This window comes from Scomber scombrus, chromosome 3 (assembly GCF_963691925.1).
Source record: "Scomber scombrus chromosome 3, fScoSco1.1, whole genome shotgun sequence".
Lineage (NCBI taxonomy): Eukaryota > Metazoa > Chordata > Actinopteri > Scombriformes > Scombridae > Scomber > Scomber scombrus.
The window spans coordinates 34,033,808-34,061,337 of record NC_084972.1 but is presented as its reverse complement, the minus strand read 5'-3'; the positions used below and the strand labels follow the sequence as shown (position 1 = coordinate 34,061,337).

The following is a 27,530-nucleotide window of genomic DNA, read 5'->3' as shown; positions in this document are numbered from 1 at the left end:
GAAGTTGATTCAGCCTCTAATCTCAACTATGTGGCGCCCTCTGCTGTCATGAAACTAACTTTTCTTTTCACTGTGTCAAACTCACAAAACTCTGACATATAGCGGCTCATTTACACACAGCCCTTATTATTAAACTCTGATTTCCTGGCTGTGTGTAGTAGGGTTATGAGTTATTTGCTGCTCTCAGGATCCGATTTTGTGTGATTATGAGATGTTTGTCAAAAAAGTCTATTATTTAATATATTGTTTTTTTTTAGAGCTTTAATGTATAAAACTCAAACATGACCAAACACAAGCATGAACAACACATCTGGCAGCTGCTAGTATCAAACCTGTGATCACACAGCAATGAAGGAACATAACTAAGTACTGTATGAAGGTACTGTATCAAAATGTTAGAGACTGCATGTATGTTGCTTAAGTAAAGGCCTGTGTGGCATAAAGGATATTTATGTGTATTTGCCATATAAAATGTGTTTGTATGTGTGCAGATACTCCGCTTTAATGTAATACTGCTTTGAGTAAATGCAGAGAGCAGCTGAGTATATAAACTGTGGTTTGCTGCGTTCTTCAGTTGGCAGTTACAGAGTAAAGCTACTGAAGAGCAGTCAAATCACCATTTGTGTTCATTTATTCAGGATAAAAAACATCTTCCTGAGTCTGGTGTGATTCCTGGGTGCAAATGTCGTGGAATTGCTGCTAAAACACTGAACACAGACACAAGAAAGAAAACACGGACACTGATTGATCTGATGATTAAGTGAAGTTATTATTCATCAATATGGAGACAGAAATCACACAAAGAAAAGCATTCTTCTATCTTGCTATACAAAGTCAAACTATCATCTTTTATAGTGTTTATAAGACATAGAAACATTCTGTGATTGGTCAAACGTATCACCCTATATGATTTTACCCAATAGTAGATGACCACAGAGCAGAACATGTATGAATATGCACATCCTACACTGGTCATACAACCCCAAAACAAGAGCATCCTGTCATAAATGATTTGTTGACATTTTAATCAGGTTCCCACACCCAAGACTCTAAGCTTCTACCTGATTTAGATATAAGCCAAAACAAAAGAAAAGCAATTGGCCTCCTAATGATAACCAAACACATTCCACAAGACACACAATGATGAGGCAAAAGCAGTGATCCTACATCCACAATGTTAGATTAAAATGATCAAACCAATCATTGATCCTTCTTCACTTTTACACAACACCTGCAACAGTGTGATGACATGTTGTGCATTATCTGTAAAAGATCACCTGCCTGGTTTACACTGCTGTGTATGATTGATAGTTAAAGATTATCCATTATCTGATTATCATCTTGTAGTTTTCTGGAGCCAATCCCAGCACACATTGGGGGAGAGAGGGTCCATCCTGGACAGATGACCAGCTGATGTTTCAAATTCAACGTATTTCTGGACAGTGACAGAAAGAAGGACCCAGCAATGCAAACATGGAAGATCAGGTGATGTCCTCATATCAGACGGACAGCTGGTTGTAGCTTTTGAATCCAGGATTTTCTTGCTGTGAGGTGACAGTATCAAACATAAAGCCTTGTATAAAACAATCAGCTTGTTTCAAGGACTTGAAAGAGTCTTTATAGAAACTGAAACAGGCAAGTTATGAACACCAAATATATTACAACTGTGAGGCTGCACTTTTCTGCTTCCTGTCTAGATTTATGGAGAAACATATTTTTACTGTAGAAACCAAACTGAAAAGGTTTAGTTTCTGTTGATAAAGTCCAGGTCCATCAAATCAATCAATCAATCAGTCAGGACTGCCCTGTGGTGCGTTCAGGGGCCTGGCTCTGTGTTTCTGTAACAGGTTGAAAGTGTTAAATAAAATACTCAGCGGGTATTTTGACGTTTAACGCTTTATTTTGAAGGATGTGCGCTGGTGTCGTGTTGCTGCTTCCGGAATGAAACCGAAAGTATTTCGGGTCCGTTCAGTCAGCAGTCGGAAGGTTTTGATCAGTAACGGTAAAGTGACTTTGAATCTCCATAATCGATAACTATGGAGCTTCTTCTTCTGGTGTTTTTCTGTCTCCTGACTGGCTCTGAAGTAACGTTTGGTGCTGAAAACGGTAAGAAAACTATTTATTTATATTGATGATCAAACTGATTATAAACATACGCACATTTGTCGCTTTCACTAAACAAGGAAACGGAGTTTTTATCTCGTCATTTTGACTTCCTCATCTCTAAATTCCGACTTAGTGTCTGATAATGAGGAGAAAACAGGTGTTACACATTATTCTGTAACACACTCACTCTGTGAGCAGCTTTTACATGTTTTTATATTTTATTTTATTACATACGTTTCGTTTCTGACACCAAATGACAGTTTGACGCATTTCAGATGTGACTTCCGGCTTCAGGTCAGACACGCCTGCGTGTGTTTCATATACTTGTTATGTTTCTTTTATCGTCACTTAGTGTCTAATAAACTAAACAATTTATAGTAAATTAAATATATAACAGAGCTACTCAGAGCTGATGTAGGTTTGGAGCAGAGTGCAGGGCGGTGTCTGTTTCCTTCCGTTATTTCTGACAAACTTCGTGACAAACATGTCTGACCAGGGGCGGGAGGGAAGTTAAGATTACTCAACAAGAAATATTACATTCAGTGGTGATTTAACTTGTTCAAAGATTATTATTTAAATAAATATCATGTTAATTACTCTCAAATCATTCTAATACCGCATTTCTGTAATGAATAAAATCCAACTGATGTTTGCTGGAGACATTTTAATCCAGAAGTAATACAATACTACAAGTATAATTGTATTTGAAATCTAAAATTGACCATTGGTTAATTGCAAATCATTAGTTGTGTTCGATGGATGGATGGATGGATGGATGGATGGATGGATGGATGGATGGATAGATAGATAGATAGATAGATAGATAGATAGATAGATAGATAGATAGATAGATAGATAGATAGATAGATAGATAGATATAAACTTTATTGATCCCCTTGGTGAAATTTAGGGTCCAGCAGCTTAATACACAAAGACATCAAAGAACAATATACTAAAAAATGATATACTAAATACAATATACTAAATACTAAATAAGAAAAACCGCAGGTCTGAGGCTGAGGCTGTGTGATAAAGTGCAAAAAATAAAATAAAATAGAAATAAAAATAAAAATATATGTTATGAAGTCAACGCTAATATATCTGCAGCTCTACTAACCGACCATAGTGTTATTTATTAACATATTAAATCTAAAAACAGAAAAACACACTCAAATAAATATTCATAATTAGACATTATAATCAATTGAATATATACTGCAGCTGAAGACGATAAGCGAAAAACACTGAGCCTGCAAACTAGTCTAGATGAAATTTCTACTCACAGAGCCAGAGGAGCTTATATTAGATCCAGAGATAAGTGGATAGAAGAAGAGGAGAAAAACTCAGCATGTTTTTGTGGTCCAGAAAAAAGAAGACAAGAAATAAATAGCTTCAGGTAACTTATGGTTAATAATATGGAAGTCACAGATGGAAAAAATATTGTCCTCAGAAATCTTTCTATTCTATATTCAGCTTCATAGTTTTACTTCCTGGATCGAATCTATCCAGGATGGAAAGTTTGTCCAGGTTTATTTACCCAATTTACTCTAATCCCATCCTAAATAAATTAATAAAATCTATTAACCACATTGTTCTAGATTTCATTTAATGAAACAGACCACATTAAAGAAATAAACGATGGTGGTCTGAAAGTTATTGACTTTGATTGTCTTAATGGAACCTTGAAGATAAACTGGCGGTCGTCCTCCAATTGGAAGATTGGCGGTTCGATTCCCGGCTCCTCCAGTCCACATGTCAATGTGTCCTTGGGCAAGACACTTAACCCCAAATGGCTCCCGTTGCTGCGCCAACGGTGTATGAATGTGTGTAAATGGTTAGCAGGTTGGCACCCTGCGTGGTAGCCCCTGCCATCAGTGTATGAATGTGTGTGAATGGGGTGAATGAGTTGTAGGGTAAAGCGCTTTGAGTGGTCGTAAAGACTAGAAAGGCGCTATATAAATACAGTCCATTTAAGTTTCCTGTTTATTTTTGATATAAATAACCTTCCCTTAAGATGAAGGAACATTTATTTTTCTAAAGAATTACTTTTATTTTATTTTAATTATGTTTTTATTATTATTGTTGTTGTATGAGTTGTTGTTTAAGATCTTCCTTGTGTTTCCTCTAAAGCTGATAATTTCTCACACTGTCAGTGCTTGCTTAAAAATGTTGCTAATGTCATTGTTGCTAAATACATGTATGTCTGTACCATAGACTGTATATAAAATGGACGTAACATCCGTGACGTCACCCATTGGTTTGTGGACTGCTGCTCGGAGGCCAATAGTATTGGATCTGAGCAGCGCCATCTTGAACATTTCAGGTGCATGCTGGGTAAAAAACACTGATTCTATCAGAGGAGCAAGAGGCGCTCTCCTGAACCTGTGAACCAATCAACCTGTCAATCACCACGTAGCCACGCCCTAATGCATACCCTGCTTTATCGTCACATATAAAATCAGGGAGGCCAAAATGTCCCAAATGAACATCATACTGCATTGAAGAAGGCTTTAAACTAGCGATTGAGACCATAAACACATTTTGAAAACGTTTACTGAGGTTAGAAATCAAGTGAGAAGTTGGTGAATTCTCCATTGACTTGTATAGAGACGGAAGTCCTTTTGACACCAAAACGGTCGCCCCCTGGTGGCCTTTTGATAGAATGCAGTTTTAAGTTACTTCCACGTTGGCCTCATTTCAGAGGACCAGAACTCCCCGCCCGGTCTGTACAATAAAGAAGAAAAAAGAAAAGTTAGGATGATTCTAAGGTCATGACTGAGAGGAGCCCAAAATAATGATTAGAACACAAGTTATTTTTTTTACTAACCTGTAATCATTCATCATTAATAGACATTAAATGAATATTTTTTTACATTTAAATATTAAAATTTTTTTATTTTCCTTGTTTTTGGCACAACAAATAATAACCATCCAAAGCATCTGTGCTGCTCAAACACCCCCCTCTATTAACATGAAATGGTTCAGTCTAGGGTTGGGCGATGTCCAGGAATTGGACGATCGACAATGTTCAAAGCAAAACGTCATGATGGCCGATGGCATCGGCAGCGGCGGGGGTGCGGGGGGGTGCGATCGATCTAATAAGCGGCAACACAGAGCTTTGCTCTCGCACGCGCTGCATTTATAGTCACACAAACACACATGCGCTGTCACTCCAGTGCGCGCTCTTGCTCGTTCACTCCAGATTCCGGGAGAATACGTCTAATTTGCGGGCGTCATGGAGACGCTATCAATATGCGGAAGACTGCCGCTGTCAGGCATCGCCGATGGACGATGGCACCGTCCATCGGACCAACCCTAGTTCAGTCCTGTCTCCAAACCAGGCAGCACTGCTAGCAGTGAGTTGTGAGTGAGGAGGAGCTACAAGAGCAAAATGTCCCAACAGCTTCATCAAATAAAATCAGGGCTCCAAATTAAAACAAAGAAAAGAAAGACAAGAGAGAAGTGAGAGGGCCACAATATGTCAGCCAATGTTTCTTAAAGGTGGGTTTAGTCCATGAGTGGAAATGAACCTGTTAGTTAAACTTAGTCCACAGTGAAACATTAATGTAACATTTGCTCCCCAAATATTAGTTACTGCTAATATCTTCACAGAAGATTCAGAGTGTTTGCATTTCTCTCCTCTTTTATCTGACATTTAATCAATGCAGGTCAACTTTTAGCAGATATTCATACTAACTCAGTTCTTCCTTCTCCTGCTGCCAGAACCAACAGCCCTGAACCCATATTAATAATAAGCAGCCTTACTGCAGACTGAGCAGCATTGTGTTGATGACATGTCACTTAATGTAACTGAAGGTTGTCTCTGGGAATTTCTTCATTGTCTTCTTCTATTGATTGAATCCTTTTCAGTGATAAGAATTAGTAATATAGCTTCTTACTTCAAAATGTGCAGCTGATTTTTATCATTTTGGTCATTATATCATTTTATTCGAAGAGGTTAATTTATATTGTTTATTATATAGTATTCATTCATATTCATTTTTCAAAGATTTTGTCTAGCATAGACGTCTTTATTTAGCAGTAGACAGACAGGAAACATGGGAGAGAGGGGTGGGGGTGACATGCAGCAAAGGGATTCGAACCAGGGTTGGCTGCATATATGGTATGTGCTCTAACCACTCGACCACATGCGTGCCTTCATTTAGGAATTTTACCGTTAAGATTTCATTTAGACTGTGAATGTAGATCTAAAGCACATTATTTATAGAGGATATCAGCTTGCATCATGTAGTGAATTCCACTGTTTTGCAGAATGTTGTATTAATGTCTGCACAGTATTATATTTTCACTAAGTGCTGCTCATGTGTGAATGTTGGGTCTCTTTAAATTAAATTAAATTAAATTAAAGAGAATGGTCTAGACCTGCTCTGTGTGAGAAGTGCCTTTAGATGACTGTTGTTGTGATTTGGTACTATATCAATAAAGATTGATTGAAATACGCAGAAGTGCACAAAACGTACATCACATTATAATAAAGTGCATCAGAAACAAAAATACTTCATAGCTCCATTATCTATGAGTTCAGTTGTAAATTGAGGAACTTGCCACACTGATGAGCACAAGAGCAGAAACATGAGCAGCACTTCTCTGAAGCTGCAGAGCGATGCTGCAACAGTCGGTGCAGACAGTGCAGGAATATGACAGCAGCAGCAAGACTCCTCCATACCAACACATGCTGTGCACTGTGCACAGTTTACAGAGTCAGTCTGTGACAGTGGTTTAGAGTCAGTGAGTCAGTGAGCAGCACGATTAACGCCTTTAAAATAATAACACGTCATGCTCGTCCCTTAATCACATTGTGATTAACACGTTAACACTGACAGCCCTAAAATAAATAAATATCAGCTCCGTAACTGATGATCTGATTAATTACAGTCCTGTAACAGAGCTACTCAGAGCTGATGTAGGGTTGGACCGGATGTGCAGGGCGGTGTCTGTTTCCTGCCGTTATTTCTGAGGAACTGCGTATCAAACATGTGTGACAGCTGCATCACATCATCTACTTTGTAACTTTATGATGATATTTCTCATCAAATATAAAATCTGAGTGTGCCCGCTGCCTGAGGGCCACTGGGAGTTTTATTGATAGTTTTTTATTTCTTTTTCCAAATGAACCTCAATGAACCACAGAAAGTAGTTTGACGTTGTTTGCTCTCACTTCCTCCTTTCACGTGCGCTCAGAGCTTCATCTTTCAAATGTCAAATTGAAAGATGTTAATAGATGTGACTCAGAGAAGGTCTATAAAGTAATGTCTATGATCATATTCACACCATGTTCATTTCTCTCTCAGTAGTTTCTTCAGTTGGGTTTATTTCAGCAGCAGCTTGTTTGTGTGTTTACTGTGGAGACAAATTCATCTGAATGAGAAATGTGATAGTTCAGGAAGTGAACGGCATTCATCCAGGTTATCCATCAGAATACTAATAATACTAATAATTAATCACCTGATCAGTATCCGTTATTTGGATCATTCAGCACACAGTAAAAATTCAAATCTCTTGTTTAACAATCTTAACGACAGTAATCAATAATACTGTGAAACAGTAGTTATCTAATAATATATATTTAGTACCAGTCAAAAGTTTAAACACACCTACTTATTCAAGTTTTTTCTTTATTTTCACAGTTTTCTACATAAATAGAAAAGAGGAAATAAATGTTTTAGCCCTTCATGCTGGTCAGTTCCTCACCAGTCCCAACCAGACAGAAACCAGTATGAGTGTGCTGGTGATGGACTGAGGCTCTGCTGAGGTCTAATGCTGCCTGTGTCCTGCTGATAAGCTGCAGTCCAACTAACCTCTGGCAGGTCCGTGCCCCTCAGCCAATCAGGAGTCAGAGCTCTAATGAGACAGCAGTTTAGTCTAAAGTGTCCTCTGATAAAACCAGTGAAATCTTTACCACTATAATGAAGCCATACATTGTTACTGGGATAGAGTTGACATGGAGCCTTTTCTACAGTATCTATAATGATCCGTCATAGCTAGAAACAGGTGGGGGCGTGGTCCTCATGGTGGAGCAGCTGTGTCTTCTGTATCAAACATGCTTTATATTTGTGGACAGTGATATTTCTGCAGTATAGTAGATGAAATCCGGGTGTGCTCGCTGTCTGAGTGGAGTTCAGAGCTTCGTCCTTACTGTCTTTTTATTTAGCTCGTAGTTATCAGGATGAATTCTGGGAAATGAAGTTTGAATTTGTTTAGTTCAGTTTTCCTCTTCCATCTGCAGCGCTCTCTCCTGCTTCTCTTTCTTTCTCTCACTCATTTGTTCAACCAGGTGTAATATTTATTAGTGTGTTGGATGTGCTGACAGAGATAGTCTGATGACTTAGTCACTGCTGAAGATCATCATCATTTAGTTAAATGTTATTATTTATTAATGGGTGTGGTGTTCTCCTCAGGTTGTGATAAAAGACTAGAATAATATAATAATGTGAAAAATAAGAATCAGAGAAAACTAAAAAGATAAAAACAGATAAAACATAAATAGATGTAAAAAAGTGAAATCTGAACAAGTGTAAGTATGATATGTGCAGGACAGAGCAAAGGATTTGTTGAAGACAATGTGCCAGATGACAAGAAACAAGAAAAAAGTTTCTTGTTATAACATAAGTTGATATGTTGCTATGACAACAAACTTCCATATGTCTGTCTTAACCTGATTATTCTGCATGTAAACATACTGATTAATACGTGTTTCTGTCTTCCAGAGCCAGAAGTCATCACAGTGGACGAAGGAAGTGATGTCATTTTACCCTGTTCATTCAACACAACGGACATTACTAACAAGAAGTTTGAGTGGAAGAAAGATGGTCGTCAGGTGTTCCTGTATGATGAGGGCTATCATTCTAATATCGTCAATACAGTTCAAGATCAGCAGTTCAAAGGACGAGTCGAACATTTTCCAGATAAACTGAAGTCAGGCAACGCCTCCATAATCATCAGTAATATAAAGGTGACTGACAGTGGAGAATACACCTGTGAATTTCCAAATCTTCAGCCAAGTCAAATATTCTACATACAGCTTCGTGTTCTTGGTGAGTACTTTGATAAAACACTTATTTAGTGATGTGACTGGTTTCAGAGTCCCAGATGGACTCAAGTCAAATAGTCAGAAACACATCTGGCAGGGCCTCGTCCCCACAGCGCTGCAACCATGTATGGAGTGATTCCCTCTTTATCAAACATACTGGATATTTGTGACACATTGCAGATTGTGTCACTGCGTCTGAAACATTTTGTCACTTTCCAAAACCTGTTAAATACGTCCAGCTTCATGCAGTGATTGTTCAGATGTGTGGAGGTAAGAAAGAGAAACTTCTCTCTCTAACTCCTGATTTTAACATCATGGATGTCTTATTATAATAATAATAATAATAATAATAATAATAATAATAATAATAATAATAATAATAATAATAATGATAATAATAATAATAATAATAATAATAATAGTAATAATAATGATAATAACATTCAAATAAAGATGAAATACTAAGAGCCTGATGACAAAGGTTACCCAAACGCCTGCCTAAACAGATCCTCCTCAAACATTTTATAATATTATTGTGACAGTTAATCTGTTTTTTTTGTGCTAAACTTGCAGAATTTCAGCTGATCTGAGTGTTAGTCAGTGTCTCAAACCTGAATATGAGATCTGAGGATCATGACACAGTTTAATATTATTTTAATGTATTGATCAAACAGATTTCTGAAGCATTGGATCAGTTGTGTTAAAAATGGTTCACTGTTCATTTAATACAGTTAAAATAGCGACATCTGCAGAGCAGCTGTTGGTGTTGTATTTGCATGAATGGATCAAATCTGACTGTGATGAAACAGAATATATAAATATAAAACATAGTACAAAAAGTAAGGACATTTGTGTTTGGTAGATTATTTCTTTGTAGTAACAATGCTTCTTGGCAATAAATCTTATACGGTTGGAAAGCCTGTTTATTTCCTTTTTAAATGGAGCCACATTAGTAAGGAACATGCATTTGTGGGATGAGCAGCAGAGCTGAAATATGTGAAAAATGTGTCAAGGAAATATATAGTGTATAATCTGAATGACACATAAGATAAAATAGATTTTATTAATTCAGATGGTAAAACACAAACTACCTTGTAGTTTTAAGTGAAATATAATAATGCTCTCCTTCCTCTGTGAGAAGATAAAAGCTCCAGTTAAATGTTTGATCAGCTGCTGTCGGCTACTAAAGAAGAACTACGACACATTTGATGGTCAGTTTTTCATTCTGGCAGCTTGAGACTGTTGATCAAATGTTTCTCACTGACACAATGAAACTGTGATAACACAAAGGCTCAGACATGCTGCACAAGAAGCTATGATTCACATTTTATATTACTTTAGTGGAACAGAAACTACTGTCTACATCTCAGACAACAAATTACATGATTTACTTTTTATTTTTGTGGTTCAAGAAACTTCAGAAATTGAAGGTTTGTCCAAACGTGTTGACTGTATGTGTCTCTGTCATGATATGAGTCAGAAATAGTGTTTGCAGTGGTGAGAAGTTACCAAATATTTAGTTTGATCAAACATTCCTGAGATGTGTAGTTAAGGCTGATGTGCTTTTCTATTTCACTGTTTCTCTGTTTTTCCTCCTCTGAAATATGATCATATACAAGCAGAGACAGGCTGAACAAAAACATCCCAGTATTACAGTTCATGTCTAATCCTCTAATTGTTCTTTACAACTTATTCTATTCTTTTATACTTTGTTCACAGTTGAAGCTCCACAGCCATCTGTCAAGATACTTGATCAAAGAAAGTTCAGTGCAGAGCTGCAGTGTGAAGTTCGAGGAGCTTTTCCAAAACCTGAATTACACTGGGAGGACGGAGCTGGAAACAAACTTCTTGCCCGAGACCCACAGGAGTCAGAAAGAGGAAGACTCTACGACATCATCCTCCAAACTATTGTGACCAAGACCGACATCTATCACTGTGTTGCTACACAGGAGGAAATCAACCATCAGACTCATGATGACATATACGTGCATATCACTGGTGAGATTCTTCCTGATTATATTTTAATATTGAAATGATTTTAATAGTTAACATGTTTTTAGTTGTGAATAAATGTCAGTGTGCTCAGACTGAACACAAAGTCAATGAACTCAAAGAAACATTTTAAACTGAGTGAAAACTTCACACTGAAGCTCTGTGACTCCACACACACACACACACACACACACACACACACACACACACACACACACACACACACACACATACACAGAAACAGAGAGAAACTCACAGTATTAAAACACAAGTTATTCCAGATCACTCTATATTATACTGTATCAGATCTGAGTAGAAGAGATAAAACATCATTATTTGACCTGAAACTGCTGTAAACTGCTGTAAACTGTTGTAAACTGGAGTTATAGTGTTTGACTAAAAATGACAGAAATTGATGTGATTAACTTGAAGTTAAACTGTATTTTAAAGAAGTTACAGCAATAATAACATTAAAGTGAATGACTCAGTTATGTTTGTTATGTAGCATCATCTGATATTTCACTATCACTCTAAACTGTATTAATGCACATTATTCTTAAATTAAACATTCCTCCATAAATGCATCTAGAAAGATTCTGATGAATCTTTACAGTTAAAACTAGCTGTTAGTCATTAACCTTGTTACAGTTGGCGCTCTCGTTATAGTCAGTGAACTATCATCTCCACCTGCTGAGCAGGAGGAGATGAGAGAGGAGCAGGTTGACCTCAGGTCACTGACAGCCTGAGGTAGGAGGAGCAGCTATTGGAGCCTAATGATGTAAAAAGTAAAATTAGTCACACTAGCAATCTAAAACATAATTTAAGTACTTGTGTAATTGTGTGACATAGGATTTGTGCAATTTACTTTTTTTTGGTTTTTTAGCAATATGTTTATAATTTGTGATAATTTGATTCTTTATTTCATTTAATATTTATATACCAGAATAGTTTCTTTTGTTCAGACTTCATTTTTGGTATGTGATTGTGATTGTATATAATTTTGGTATTTATGGTTGTAATTTCCATAAATACCAAAATTATCTATCTATAAAATATCTACCTATAGGGGGGGGGGGGCTTTTACAGTGCTGCATACTGCATGTGATCATACTACTAATTCTACAGTAAGTAAAACTGAAGTGACATTCATTACAAGATGATTAGTTAAATATTTTAAAATGCACCTGCATTGTTATACGTTTTGTGACTTTCAGTCAAAAAGTCATATATTTAGTCATTGAAGTTTTCCTAAAAATAGGGATAAGCTTTGGGATGGCAGCAGTGTGTAAAGCTGTTAACACTGTGCAGACAGACACCGATTAAAAGAAAAAAATCCTTTTAGTGCTTTTACATGTGTCAGCGACCACATTCACCATCTAATAAAAAACTCATATCATCAGAGTGAGACCTCTGTCCTCTCTCCTGATCTCTGCTCTAAACAGATCTGCAGCCTCTCTACACACTGAGCTACTCAGTAAAGGAGCGATGCTACGAAGAGTTTCCATGGTAACGACACAGAAGTCGACTCATATTTCTGAACTGCGGAGCACAGAGAGGCTCCTAAATGCTGCTTTGAACTGCACAGTTTTAAATGTAACAGTGTGCAGCTCAGTAAAGCATGTAGTACAATTCAACCAATCATAAGAGCTGAATGATAGAAACATACATATAGTTTAGTGTGATACACACCTGTGATTTACAGTCGTGTGTGTGTGTGTGTGTGTGTGTGTGTGTGTGTGTGTGTGTGTGTGTGTGTGTGTGTGTGTGTGTCCTATCAGCAGAAGTAAGAAGTGTAAATTATCTGAACTCACTTTCTTCTTCAGTAAATGAAACAACCTCTCTGTCCTGCTCTCAGTTTCTCTGTAACACACTGAACATTAACACTGAATATAACATCAAATATAACGTTTACACATCACTCAACTCTTTACTTCATTTGTTCTGATTCACAATTATCTTAAAACATTATTTAAAATATTTTCTGTGACAAAGTTAATAAATTATAACATTATAAATCAGTTGTCATTTAAGTTGTAGCTTCAGATTTTAAACATTAATAATAATTGTAGTAATTCTGACTATTAAAGCAGCAAACTGAGGTTTTAGGTTGGAGGATAATTTCAGATTCAGAAATAATGACCTTATCTGTTTCACAGTGAAATAAATGATTGTGATTTTAAATCATTTTACAAAAATGAAATATAGATTCTGCTGTGAGCTTTGTGACTGAAAGGTTATATTATGTGTAAATGTGTGTGGAGAGTAAAACTGTATCTCAGTATACATGTGAACTAAAATATGTGAATGTGCACAAAAATCTAAATATTGATCAGATATGAACATGTGTAAAAGAATCTGAACATATTGACTCATAAACTGAATGTAAATGAGGTAAAGTGTATTAGTGTTGCAGAGCCTCATGCTGTATAGCAGCAGACTGTATGGCTCTGCTTTCATTGTGCTTCAGTAGCTGTAGAGTCGACCCACCAGCCAGAAGCATCTGTTGCTTTAAATCTTCACATTACTGGACAGTAGTTGTGTAAGTGTGTGTTAGTGAGCTAGTGCTACTTAATGTCTCAGTCTGCTCAGTGAAACATAAAGTTTATCAGTAGTAGCCATGACAACAACTATCATAAAGTGAAGATGTGCTCCCAAGAGTGAATCCAGAGTCCATCACAGACTTGTACTTGTGAGCCTCGGCTCAGGATGTAGAAAACCTGGACTATGGACAGATTTCCACACGTGCAGATCTCAGGTACGACAGGAGTGTAGCAAAGGTCAGCTGTAAAAAGCCTAAAGTGGAGTGACAGGACAGTGATTGAAACATCCTTCCTACTGAGGATCAACACGTGTCAGAAACAGCAGGATGCTACAACAACATGAGCCTCCTCACTACTGTGACCAAAAGCAACCTCTGAGCTGTGGAGCCCAGCAGGAGGAAACTGCTCAGAAGATGGATGCTAATATCACTGTGGCTGCTGAGAGTCATCTCACTGCTGTTTGAATCTGTCAATCATTGGAGATTTTAGGAGCATGCACACCTTTAGTTGTTCTCTTTGTGTAGGTTATGATGTCTGAACATGATGGACACTTTGATTCTGACTGTTACTTTACCTTTTTATCTGTTTCAGGGCTCACAGCTGGAGACATTATTCTTATAGTTATCGGTGTTATTGTTGCTGCTGTTCTTGTTTACGTTGTGTACAAATGGAGGTATCGCATCAAAAGCTGTTTTAGGAACGGTGAGTTTAACTAATATTTTGTATCCATATAATCATAATGAGCAGACAACAGATTCTTTAGAAATGTTTGTAATATTATATTATCTTTATAAATATATATTATAAATATAGCATATACATAAATCTATTTCCTGTTGTTCAAGCTGAAGTTTTAATATCATTCATCCATCTGAATCAGTTCATACATTTTAAATAGACGGCTTTTTGTTTCATTTAAGTGATATTTTATTTTATTATAAACACAAAGAAAAACAAACATTAACACTGTAATAAGATAATTATAGCTTGTGTTTTAATTCAAACATCAGTTGGACACAATGCAGTTAATGTTTATTAACTGAAGAACTTGTGTTTCTAAAGTTCAGATTTTCTGTAATATAATTATATTTTCTCTCCTGCTGTTGGAGGTGATAACACAAAGGCTCAGACATGCTGCACAAGAAGCTATGATTCACATTTTATATTACTTTAGTGGAAGAGAAAATACTGTCTACATATCAGACAACACATTACATGATTTACTTTTTATTTTTATGGTTCAAGAAACTTCAGAAATTGAAGGTTTGTCCAAACTTGTTGACTGTATGTGTCTCTGTCATGATATGAGTCAGAAATAGTGTTTGCAGTGGTGAGAAGTTACCAAATATTTAGTTTGATCAAACATTCCTGAGATGTGTAGTTAAGGCTGATGTGCTTTTCTATTTCACTGTTTCTCTGTTTTTCCTCCTCTGAAATATGATCATATACAAGCAGAGACAGGCTGAACAAAAACATCCCAGTATTACAGCTCATGTCTAATCCTCTAACTGTTCTTTACAACGTTTCTGTTATACTTTGTTCACAGTTGAAGCAAAGCCGTCTGTCAGGATACTTAAACAAACACAGCGCGTGGCAGAGCTGCAGTGTGAAGTTCGAGGAGCTTCTCCAAAACCTGAATTACACTGGGAGGACGGTGAGGGATACAGACTTCCTGCCCCAGAACCACTGGTGACAAAAAGAGGAAGACACTACGACATCATCCTCAAAACTATTGTTTACAACACCGACCGCTATCGCTGTGTTGCTACACAGAAGGAAATCAACCATCAGACTCATGCTTACATATACGTGCATTTCACTGGTGAGATTCTTCCTGATTATATTTGAATATTGAAATGATTTTAATAGTTAACATGTTTTTAGTTGTGAATAAATGTCACTGTGTGCTCAGACTGAACACAAAGTGAATGAACTCAAAGAAACATTTTAAACTGAGTGAAATCTTCACACTGAAGCTCTGTGACTGCACACACACACACACTAACACACACACACACACACACACACACACACACACACACACACACATGCTAACACACACACACACACACACACACACACACACACACACACACACAGACTAAACATGACAGAAATTGATGTGATTAACTTGAAGTTAAACTGTATTTTAAAGAAGTTACAGCAATAATAACATTAAAGTGAATGACTCAGTTATGTTTGTTATGTAGCATCATCTGATATTTCACTCTCACTCTAAACTGTATTAATGCACATTTATCTATAAATGACAGGAACGTCTGTCTGTCTGTTATTCCCATATTTCTCGAACCGTTCATCCGATTGATTTAAAACGTGACAGGTGTCTTACTACGGTCACGAGTAAGTGCAGTGCCAAGTTTGACGTTGTTTGGATAAGAAATGTAAAAGATACAGAAAAATATATCGTTAAAAGAAGGACACATTAGCTGTTGGCCACTCCCCCTCTCACACACTGAGCACAGCACAGGACCAGAGTTAGAGAGACTATAAGGCAGCGGAGCTTTGGCTGCTAAAATGTGAATTACACTTCAGACCCTCAAAAAAATGGATGAAACTGAAAACACTTCGAATATCCCAGGCTAATAAATTATTTTTAAAATGATTATTACCAATGTATTTGGGTGTAAATATTTGCACATTAACAAACAATATGGATGTGAAAGCATTTACATTTATGACAATAAATATATTTTTTGTCATTAAAATCAATGAATAATCGTGATATTAATCAGGATCTCTATATTGATCAAAATATAATCGTGATTATCATTTTGGCCATAATCCGTCAGCCCTACTAGTAACCTGTTAAAAAATGGAGTCAGTAACGTAATCCAACTACCACAATATTAAAGTCATGTAACTTGATTACTTTTCCTTACTTTAGGATTACTGCAATACCTCAGATGAAATCCAACAGTTGTAGCTGCCACCAGGGGAACCGTGAGGGGGGGAAAGTTAGGAGGACTCTAAGGGCCAGTAACTGACAGGGGCCCTAAAATATATTAATCAAACTAATAAACTAAATATTTATTAAACTAAAGCTTCACTTTTCTTGTTTCTGGCTAAATGGAACCATCCAAAGCCTCTGTACTGCCCAAACACCCCCCTCTATTGACATGAAATGGTTCAGTCCTGTCTCCAAACCAGGCAGCACTGCTAGCAGTGAGTTGTGAGTGAGGAGGAGCTACAAGAGCAAAATGTCCCAACAGCTTCATCAAATAAAATCAGGGCTCCAAATTAAAACAAAGAAAAGAAAGACAAGAGAGAAGTGAGAGGGCCACAATATGTCAGCCAATGTTTCTTAAAGGTGGGTTTAGTCCATGAGTGGAAATGAACCTGTTAGTTAAACTTAGTCCACAGTGAAACATTAATGTAACATTTGCTCCCCAAATATTAGTTACTGCTAATATCTTCACAGAAGATTCAGAGTGTTTGCATTTCTCTCCTCTTTTATCTGACATTTAATCAATGCAGGTCAACTTTTAGCAGAGTGTAAAGTGTAAAACGCTAGAATAATATAATAATGTGAAAAATAAGAATCAGAGAAAACTAAAAAGATAAAAACAGATAAAACATAAATAGATGTAAAAAAGTGAAATATGAACAAGTGTAAGTATGATATGTGCAGGACAGAGCAAAGGATTTGTTGAAGACAATGTGCCAGATGACAAGAGACAAGAAAAGTTTCTTGTTATAACATAAGTTGATATGTTGCTATGACAACAAACTTCCATATGTCTGTCTTAACCTGATTATTATGCATGTAAACATACTGATTAATATGTGTTTTTGTCTTCCAGAGAAAACAATTATCATAATGGGAGAAGGAGGTGACGTAATTTTACCCTGTTCACTCAACACAAAGGAGGACATTACTAACAACAAGTTTGTGTGGAAGAAAGGAGGTTGTCTTATGTTCCTGTATGATAAAGGCCCTGTTAATGACAACAATCAAACTCAAGATCAGCAGTTCAAAGGACGAGTCTCACATTTTCGAGATGAACTGAAGTCAGGCAACGCCTCCATAATCATCAGAGATATGAAGAAGGCTGACACTGGAAACTACACCTGTGAATTTCCAGATCTTCAGCCAAGTCAAATATTCCACATTAAGCTTGTTCTTGGTGAGTACTTTGATAAAACACTTATTTAGTGATGTGACTGGTTTAAGAGTCCCAGATGGACTCAAGTCAAATAGTCAGAAACACATCTGGCAGGGCCTCGTCCCCACAGCGCTGCAACCATGTATGGAGTGATTCCCTCTTTATCAAACATGCTGGATATTTGTGACACATTGCAGATTGTGCTTCATTTCAAATCCAGCATTACACTGAATTCATGTGTAAATAAAACAACAAGCTCTCTCTTTGTTTCTCTCAGCACAGTAATCACACTGCTAGGTTTATTAATGAATGAGCAGCGCTTTGCTGAAGTATTTGACACAAAATCATCCTAAAATGTTCTTATTAGAAATCTGTAGTCTGAGATCTCAGCAGTGTTTTCTGTTCCACTAAAGTAATAAAGAAAACTGATCAACTTATTTAATATTTAGATCAATGATCAGGAAAAGCTGATCACTGCTTTTCTTTCCATCACACTCGTACCTGAGCTGCTGTCGGCTACTAAAGAAGAACTACAACACATTTGATGGTCAGTTTTTCATTCTGGCAGCTTGAGACTGTTGATCAAATGTTTCTCACTGACACAATGAAACTGTGATAACACAAAGGCTCAGACATGCTGCACAAGAAGCTATGATTCACATTTTATATTACTTTAGTGGAACAGAAAATACTGTCTACATCTCAGACAACTACTGCAGAGATAAGAAGGAGAGAAGCTGGAGGAAATAAAGAGCTGCAACACACACACAGACACACGAGCAGTCAACTTTGAAAATATGAATTAAACTAATTAACTAAATATTTATTAAACTAAAGCTTCACTTTTCTTGTTTCTGGCTAAATGGAACCATCCAAAGCCTCTGTACTGCCCAAACACCCCCCTCTATTGACATGAAATGGTTCAGTCCTGTCTCCAAACCAGGCAGCACTGCTAGCAGTGAGTTGTGAGTGAGGAGGAGCTACAAGAGCAAAATGTCCCAACAGCTTCATCAAATAAAATCAGGGCTCCAAATTAAAACAACGAAAAGAAAGACAAGAGAGAAGTGAGAGGGCCACAATATGTCAGCCAATGTTTCTTAAAGGTGGGTTTAGTCCATGAGTGGAAATGAACCTGTTAGTTAAACTTAGTCCACAGTGAAACATTAATGTAACATTTGCTCCCCAAATATTAGTTACTGCTAATATCTTCACAGAAGATTCAGAGTGTTTGCATTTCTCTCCTCTTTTATCTGACATTTAATCAATGCAGGTCAACTTTTAGCAGATATTCATACTAACTCAGTTCTTCCTTCTCCTGCTGCCAGGAACAACACATGAAAATAATTTAAAGTGTAAAACATTAGAATAATATAATAATGTGAAAAATAAGAATCAGAGAAAACTTAAAAGATAAAAACAGATCAAACATAAATAGATGTGAAAAAGTGAAATATGAACAAGTGTAAGTATGATATGTGCAGGACAGAGCAAAGGATTTGTTAAAGACAATGTGCCAGATGACAAGAAACAAGAAAAGTTTCTTGTTATAACATAAGTTGATATGTTGCTATGACAACAAACTTCCATATGTCTGTCTTAACCTGATTATTCTGCATGTAAACATACTGATTAATATGTGTTTTTGTTTTCCAGAGCCAACAATCATCAGAGTGGAAGAAGGAAGAGACGCCACTTTACCCTGTTCACTCAGCAGCAGACAGGACATTACCTCAGAGAAGTTTGAGTGGAAGAAAGATGGTCGTCAGGTGTTCCTGTATGATAACGGCCCTGTTAATGACAACAGTCAAACTCAAGATAAGCAGTTCAAAGGACGAGTCAAACATTTTCCAGATGAACTGAAGTCAGGCAAGACCTCCATAACCATCAGAGATATGAAGAAGGCTGACACTGGAAACTACACCTGTGAATTTCCAGATCTTCAGCCAAGTCAAATATTCCACATTAAGCTTGTTTTTGGTGAGTACTTTGATAAAACTTAGTGTTTAGTGATGTGACTGGTTTCAGAGTCCCAGATGGACTCAAGTCAAATAGTCAGAAACACATCTGGCAGGGCCTCGTCCCCACAGCGCTGCAACCATGTATGGAGTGATCAGGGGCGGATCTAGAAAATATTTGATGGGGGGGCCAGGCTGAGGCACAGTCTCAGGAAGGGTGGCACATATAAAGAACATGTAAAAAGTAAAACAAAGTTTAAAAAAAATACAGATCTAGACTAAATAAACAGTATGGCAGACAGTATTCATAAGTTGTGGAAAAAAATAAGGGAACAATTAGGGGTGTGTAATAATTTGGTTTCTCGCCGAAGTGAATTCTGTCTCGTGAAGCTATAATTAAGGGACGCACCAAAAGGAAAAAAAAGACGGTCAGTTTTCTATCGCTCATTCGCACTTCATGTCTTCTTTTTATAATGTCACGTGTGGATCATTAACCTTGTTGTAGCTTCTACCTGCTGAGAAGATCTCAGTCAGCAGTAGGAGATGAGGAGAGGAGCAGGTTGACCTCAGGTCTCTACACTGAGAGCCTGAGGTAGGAGGATCAGGGAATCTAGCGCAGCTATGGAAGCCTAATGATGCAAAAAGTAAAATGAGTCACACTACTAAATTATAACACAATTTATATGTTGTTATACTTGTGTATTTATGTGATACAGGATTTATGCAATTTACTTTTATTTCTGTGTTTTTTTTATTAGCAATATGTTATAATTTGTGATAATAGGATTCTTTATTTAATTTATATGTATATATTATATATATTTATATATTTGGTATTTGTGATTGTATCTAACTTTTGTATTTATGGTTATGGTTTATGTTGTTTCCATAAATACCAAAATGATCCATCTATAAAATATCTATATGAGGAAACCTTTTACAGTGCTGCATACTGCATATGATAATTATATATTTAGAAAGTAGAAAAAAGTGATTCATTACAAGATGATTAGTTCAAACATTTCAATTCAATTTCCATTTTGTGAATTTCAAATGAAAGAACAGTCATGTATTTCCTCATTGAAGTTTTCTTAAAAATATAGTTAAAATCTCGTCTTGATCTCGTGAACCCAATATCGTGTCTCGTCTCCTGAGCTGAGTGTATCGTCACACCCCTAGTAACAATCTTCAATCCTGCCTGATATTAGTGCTTACAGTGTCTCTTAAATTCTGAATGGGTGATGAAAATCATACATATTTATATTACACTTAAAGATTAAACAGTTGTCAGACATTGTCCAAAAAAAGAAAAACCTTCAATCTTGTCTAACATCAGTGCCTAGAACGTCTCCTATTTTAATACAACTAGATTGTCATTAATGTTTGCTGAGGCTTTCCTTGTTAATCTTAAAACAATAATTAGGTTAAAAACCCTGCGGTTGGCACAGTGTGGAGCCTCTTCTGTGTCACTGCTGCTACACCTTGGGGCAAACTCCTGTTGGTCCACATCTTCATGATCTGACTGGTCAGCAGGTGCAATGCAATGGAATATAACATTAATGCAACAGTTTGTCACATACACGAGCAGTCAACTTTGAAAATATGAATTAAACTAATAAACTAAATATTTATTAAACTAAAGCTTCACTTTTCTTGTTTCTGGCTAAATGGAACCATCCAAAGCCTCTGTACTGCCCAAACACCCCCCTCTATTGACATGAAATGGTTCAGTCCTGTCTCCAAACCGGGCAGCACTGCTAGCAGTGAGTTGTGAGTGAGGAGGAGCTACAAGAGCAAAATGTCCAAACAGCTTCATCAAATAAAATCAGGGCTCCAAATTAAAACAAAGAAAAGAAAGACAAGAGAGAAGTGAGAGGGCCACAATATGTCAGCCAATGTTTCTTAAAGGTGGGTTTAGTCCATGAGTGGAAATGAACCTGTTAGTTAAACTTAGTCCACAGTGAAACATTAATGTAACATTTGCTCCCCAAATATTAGTTACTGCTAATATCTTCACAGAAGATTCAGAGTGTTTGCATTTCTCTCTTTTATCTGACATTTAATCAATGCAGGTCAACTTTTAGCAGATATTCATACTAACTCAGTTCTTCCTTCTCCTGCTGCCTGGAACAACAGCCCCGAACCCCCGTGATGATGAAACAGCCGGACTGCTAGCTAATGAAACAGGTGAGCAGCATTGTGTTGAATGAGATGTTACTTGGTGTAACTGAAGGAGGTCTGTGGGAATTTCTTGTTTCTTACTATTATGAATAAAAGAAGAATAATGATTAAAAACTTTTAAATGATAAAAGAAAAAGGTTGTATACTTGGTTAAAAAAAATATACTGCTGATTTTTGTTCATCATATCATTATATTGAATTTTCCATTAAAGAATTATATTTAGACTATAAAAGCTGAGTAGCAGGTAATAACGTAATAATTTTGCCTGTTTTTTAATGTAATAATCCAATAACATAATAAAAGTACTGAACCAATAATGTAATACTTTTTTTCGCCAATAATCTATTAAGTTATTACGTTATTGGCCTGGTAAAACATATCCAATAAATAAAACTTAAATAAAGTGATATTAATATATTACGTTATTGGCTCCAGTTTTTACCAGGCCAATAACATAATAACCAACTTATTACGTGATTGGCTGCTACAAGCTGGCCTTCAGCACATTATTTATAGAGGATGTCAGTCTTAATCAATGAATTCCACTGTTTCCAGAATGTTGCATTAATGTCTGCACAGTGTTATATTTTCATAGTTCAGTAAATATTACTAAATATACAGTTAGTGTTGGACTACAAGAGAGCTGCTTCACAGGCAGAACTGTGGTTTACTGCAATGGTGCATGGTTGGTGTGATCTGTGTGTGGTAGTGGGGCCCAATGTGATATCTTTACATGGGGCCCAATGTGATGTCTTTACATGGGGCCCAATGTGATATCTTTTCATGGGGGCCCAATGTGATGTCTTTACATGGGGCCCAATGTGATATCTTTACATGGGACCCAATGTGATGTCTTTACATGGGGCCCAATGTGATATCTTTACATGGGGCCCAATGTGATGTCTTTACATGGGGGCCCATTGTGATATCTTTACATGGGGCCCAATGTGATGTCTTTACATGGGGGCCCATTGTGATATCTTTACATGGGGCCCAATGTGATATCTTTACATGGGGCCCAATGTGATGTCTTTACATGGGGCCCAATGTGATGTCTTTACATGGGGTCCAATGTGTTATCTTTACATGGGGGCCCAAAGTGATATCTTTACATGGGGCCCAATGTGATGTCTTTACATGGGGTCCAATGTGTTATCTTTACATGGGGCCTAATGTGATATCTTTACATGGGGCCCCATGTGATATCTTTACATGGGGCCCAATGTGATGTCTTCATATGGGCCCTGTCAGTGCCAGTTGAGATTTTCTTTAATATGATTGTGTTTTCTCTCCTGCAGACGGAGGTGCTGTTAAAGACTCTGGAGTCTAACAACGTGCCTTGAAGTTGACTGTTGAAGTGTGTGTGCTCTTGTATCTTTTGATTTTTGTGAGGATCAGTTTGAGTTTTAGACCAAAACAGTGAAAACACTTTTGGAGCAGTTGGAGCATTTTGTCTTCATTTATCCAAAGGCTGGTTTTTAAGTTGAGGTCTGGTTTTAGAGTTAAAGATAGAAACACACGACTGTATAAACCTGTTAACTTTAAGATGAAGCTTCCTGTCTTACTGCAACAGGACCAGGAGGGGGCAGTGTAGATCACAACATGATGTCAAATAGAAAACACTGAAATGCCCAAAAAACAGAGAACAGAACAGTTTCAGCTGCCTCAACCTTAAATTTGAGTTTTCATAAATACAATCCCACACATTTACCCTCATTAACTCAAATTATAGTAACTTCACAAACATTTAGTTTCAAGAATTAATTAAAAAACTATCAAACACTGATAGAAAAAAAGAAAACTAACCTTTTAAATGTTCGAAAATGTCATAATGCATTTTAATGTGAGTATTGGCAGAATTTCAGTGTTCATCACAGGAGATTTTGAGGTTGTTTCTGTTTATTTCATTTATTGGTTTATTTACCTTGATAAACATTGTTGTAAATATGCTGAGTCAGCCAGAAGTCTGGTTTTCATCCACAGTCCCTCAACAGATGTTACATAGTCGCCCTAAAATAATACATTCAAAAATATAAAACAATAAAACAGAAGACAAACACATGTAGAGACCATGAAACTCTCCACTGGACTGTTGTTGAGAACATTATAGTTCATGGATAAATGACGTGAACCTGCAGAAACACAATCAAACTCACCTGAGGCCGTTTATCATTTATAATTTGGAACTTGGAAAATGTGACAATGAGGTAGTAAAGCAGGATAATCAAACAATCATTTAAAATAAATCAATAAAATACCAAATACAGCAGAATTAAAAAGGGTTAAGTTAAAAGCAGAAAACTAGGAGAAGATCCTCTGATGAAAGTGAGTTTTTTTAGGAAGGATTTCAAAGATCAAACTTATTGATGTTCTGATTTTTAAGAGTCTCAGACCAGAAACAGTCCAGTGACTCTGAACAATCAGCTGGAAACGACCAGGAGACTCTGACTGAGGATTTCAGGCTGCAGCTCAGAACACATTAAACCAGTGGTCTCCAACCCTGCTCCTGGAGAGCTACTGCCCTGCATGTTTTAGGTGTCTCCTCACTCTAACTCGTTATCAAGCAGCTGAGGCTCGTCAAAGGGCTTGATAACGAGTTGATTATTAGAATCAGGTGTGTTAGAGTGAGGAGATACCTAAAACATGCAGGGAAGTAGCTCTCCAGGAGCAGGGTTGGAGACCACTGCATTAAACCCTTTATAATGTGCCTTGTAGCTTGATCATTATCAACAAAAACATTATTAATGTTTGATTAATCTTATAGAAAAAGACATTCACAATCACTGTTTTATGATCCAGGAGAATGTTTTATAGAATATGATGAATACAACATGTTTTAATTTTTTTTTTTAAATTAGCACAGGTCAAACTTGTACATTTTGCTTATATAAGATATGTATCAGCTGCTTTTGTAAACTTTGGGTCATGTTAGGAAAAGTTCAGCTAAAATAAATGTATATATGGTGTTTTTTCAGCTCTCAAATGAAACAATGGGTCAAATTTGATGCTGAACAGTTTGTACAGGTTAAGAAACCTCAATGAATACTGAGAACTGTTGTAGTTGTGATGGACTACATTTGATCTCTGATCCTCAGCTGAAATAAACAACCATCGTAGTCACCCAGACTTTAAAAGATAAAGTAGAAATGTGTGCCAGTGGTCGTGCTCCTGTCATCATGTCATGTTACTACACATGACAGGTAAAGGCAGCGTCCCTGGTTCGATTCCAGCAGGGGACCTATGCTGTTTCCTGTCGGCCTCTCTGCCAGTTACTATCAAAATAAAGGCAAAAAGCCCAAAAATAAATCTAAAAAAAAAAAAAAAAAAGATCCTCACTGAGTCTGACTGCACTGAAATAAAACTTGCTGTTACGCTTTGAATCAATGTAAATATTTAGCAGCTTAAATCATATAAAATGTGATCTTTTAATATTATGAATAATTGTGTGTTAACCACAGAAAGTAGATTAGTTATCTGCAGGAACTTCATCAATCAGAGTTTGGAGCTGTATAAACTGCAGTCACAATATTTACTTTCTGTATTTGTGATTTTAACTTTTATTTTATTTTTTGTTAACAAATATGTTTTCTTTATATAATCTGTAATGAACTGCTGTTACTTCATTTAAAAATTGAGCTTGAGAAGAATTTAAGTGGTAAATAATGAACAGAGCTAATTAGTTTTCAGGTGTACAAAGTAAGCATCATCTTTTTACTCGGGCTAAATGCCTCGTAAACCTGAAACTTCCACGTTCTGTACCACTGAAATTCATCCTATATTATTATATCATGTTACAGTTATTGAGCCATTATTCTGTGTGCTTTTTAAAATAAAATATATGTTACAATAATTGGTCTTTGTGTTTGTGAATTAGGTGAGAGATAAGGCTTATATAAAACATGTATTAATAACAGTGTGAAACATGTTGGTTTTAAACATATTTATGACAGTGTGTTATGTGTAGTTGTCAAAGTTCACATTTAAAAATGAAATGTGGAAGATGTAAATAATTAGTATTATGTAAATCTGTAAGGAAAGAGGATGAAGCTCTACATCTGTGGTCACCAACCCTTCTCCTGTCGAGCTGCTGTCCTGCTTGTTTTAGTTATATCTCCACTCTGACACACCTGATTCTAATAATTAACTCGTTATCAACCTTTTACAAGCTTCAGCTGCTTGATAACGAGTTAGTAATTGGTGGAGTTGGTGACTACTGCTCTATATGGACACAGACAGCGCTGGACATCATTTGAAAGACGTCTCTACTCTGGATTCTCAGATTCTTTAACTGGAGTCAGCGTCCTTATTGTCCTTCTCAACCAAGGTAACCTCTGCACTGAAACCGCTTTACCTGAACACTGAATACTTTTACCTTTTAAAGTCTCCTTCCACTCAAACATGTTTTTTTCTTCTTGTTCCTTTAGTCGGATGTTTGAGCTTCTCTGAGCAGATTGATGTTTGTGCAGAGTTTGTTTCACATTCATCTGCTGAAAGTTAAAGTTTCTCTGAAAATCTTTAAAGTTTAAATTGTGAACCTGTGAGTGGGATCTGTGACATCACAACAAGTTTGGAGCCAATCGTGGTTTAATATTCAGCTAACACAAGTGTGATGTGGAAACTTGAATCCTCCAGAGCTCAAACACTGAGAATGCACTTTACAGTGAAGGAGGAGACATCTGCTGTCCAACAGGAGAGCTTCTTTCATTCATAGACTGGATTTTTAATGAGAGGAGGAGGAGATGCAATTTTAAGGATACTACACTACTAAACTCAAAATCAAACAGCCATTGAGGCCCCTCGGGAATTGATCTTACACAGGGGGGGAAAGTCCTTTGTCCAGGCAAGTATGAAGTTTCTTTTGGTTTATTTTAACTCTTTCTGCTAGCAAAGAAAGAACAATGCCATCTGTCACCTCCCTTGCCCTTTTAGAAAACCATAAAACCCTTTCAGATGCCCGCTGGTCCAATACCTGTCTACCTATAGAAATAGATTCACCTCTGTACCTTCAAAATAACAATGAATTAACCAGCACTAACTAAAATGATAATAATATTAAAATCAAACTAATTCAACTATATTAAAAAAAAAAAAAATGAACGTTTAGTTATTAAATCTAAGAACAACAAATAGCTCCAACACGTTTACTTGTAATGAAGTATTTTAACACTGAGTATTGCTTATTTAAGTGGATATGAATATTTCCTCCACCACTGCAGTGCTGACAGTAATTGTGCATTTAATGTGTATCTGTCTATGTAATCAATTATATTACGTTTTTAAATATATGAAAGCAGAAATTTAAAAAGCAATAAATATTAAAATCTCTGTATTAAAATGATCACAGTTGTTGATCGATTTGAGAGTTTCATAACCATCATAACATGACAACATCAGAAACAGTCGGCCGGTGAAGTCAAACCTGCAGATTGTTTTCTATCTCTTCAGGTCAGCTCTGTAAACAAATCCACTCAGGACAGAATTCACTTGGTTTACAACTAAAATCTGCAGTTCTACATTCTGCCTGCAGATGGCGCCAAACTCCACACTTCTTTATTACAGTTTACCAGCTGATCCTGAACA

The 27,530-nt window shown here is 36.6% G+C and overlaps 1 protein-coding gene across 1 annotated transcript; it reads left to right on the top strand.

Moving 5' to 3' along the window:
* Positions 1-1,973: 1,973 nt before the first annotated feature.
* Positions 1,974-25,800, top strand: LOC133978025 (CD276 antigen-like). The gene is made up of 7 exons (XM_062416350.1): positions 1,974-2,106; positions 8,835-9,161; positions 10,877-11,155; positions 17,511-17,834; positions 19,467-19,790; positions 21,905-21,955; positions 23,249-25,800. Exons 1-7 carry the CDS (start codon positions 2,037-2,039, stop codon positions 23,278-23,280), a joined length of 1,407 nt encoding a protein of 468 aa, XP_062272334.1. The 5' UTR covers positions 1,974-2,036; the 3' UTR covers positions 23,281-25,800.
* Positions 25,801-27,530: the final 1,730 nt, after the last annotated feature.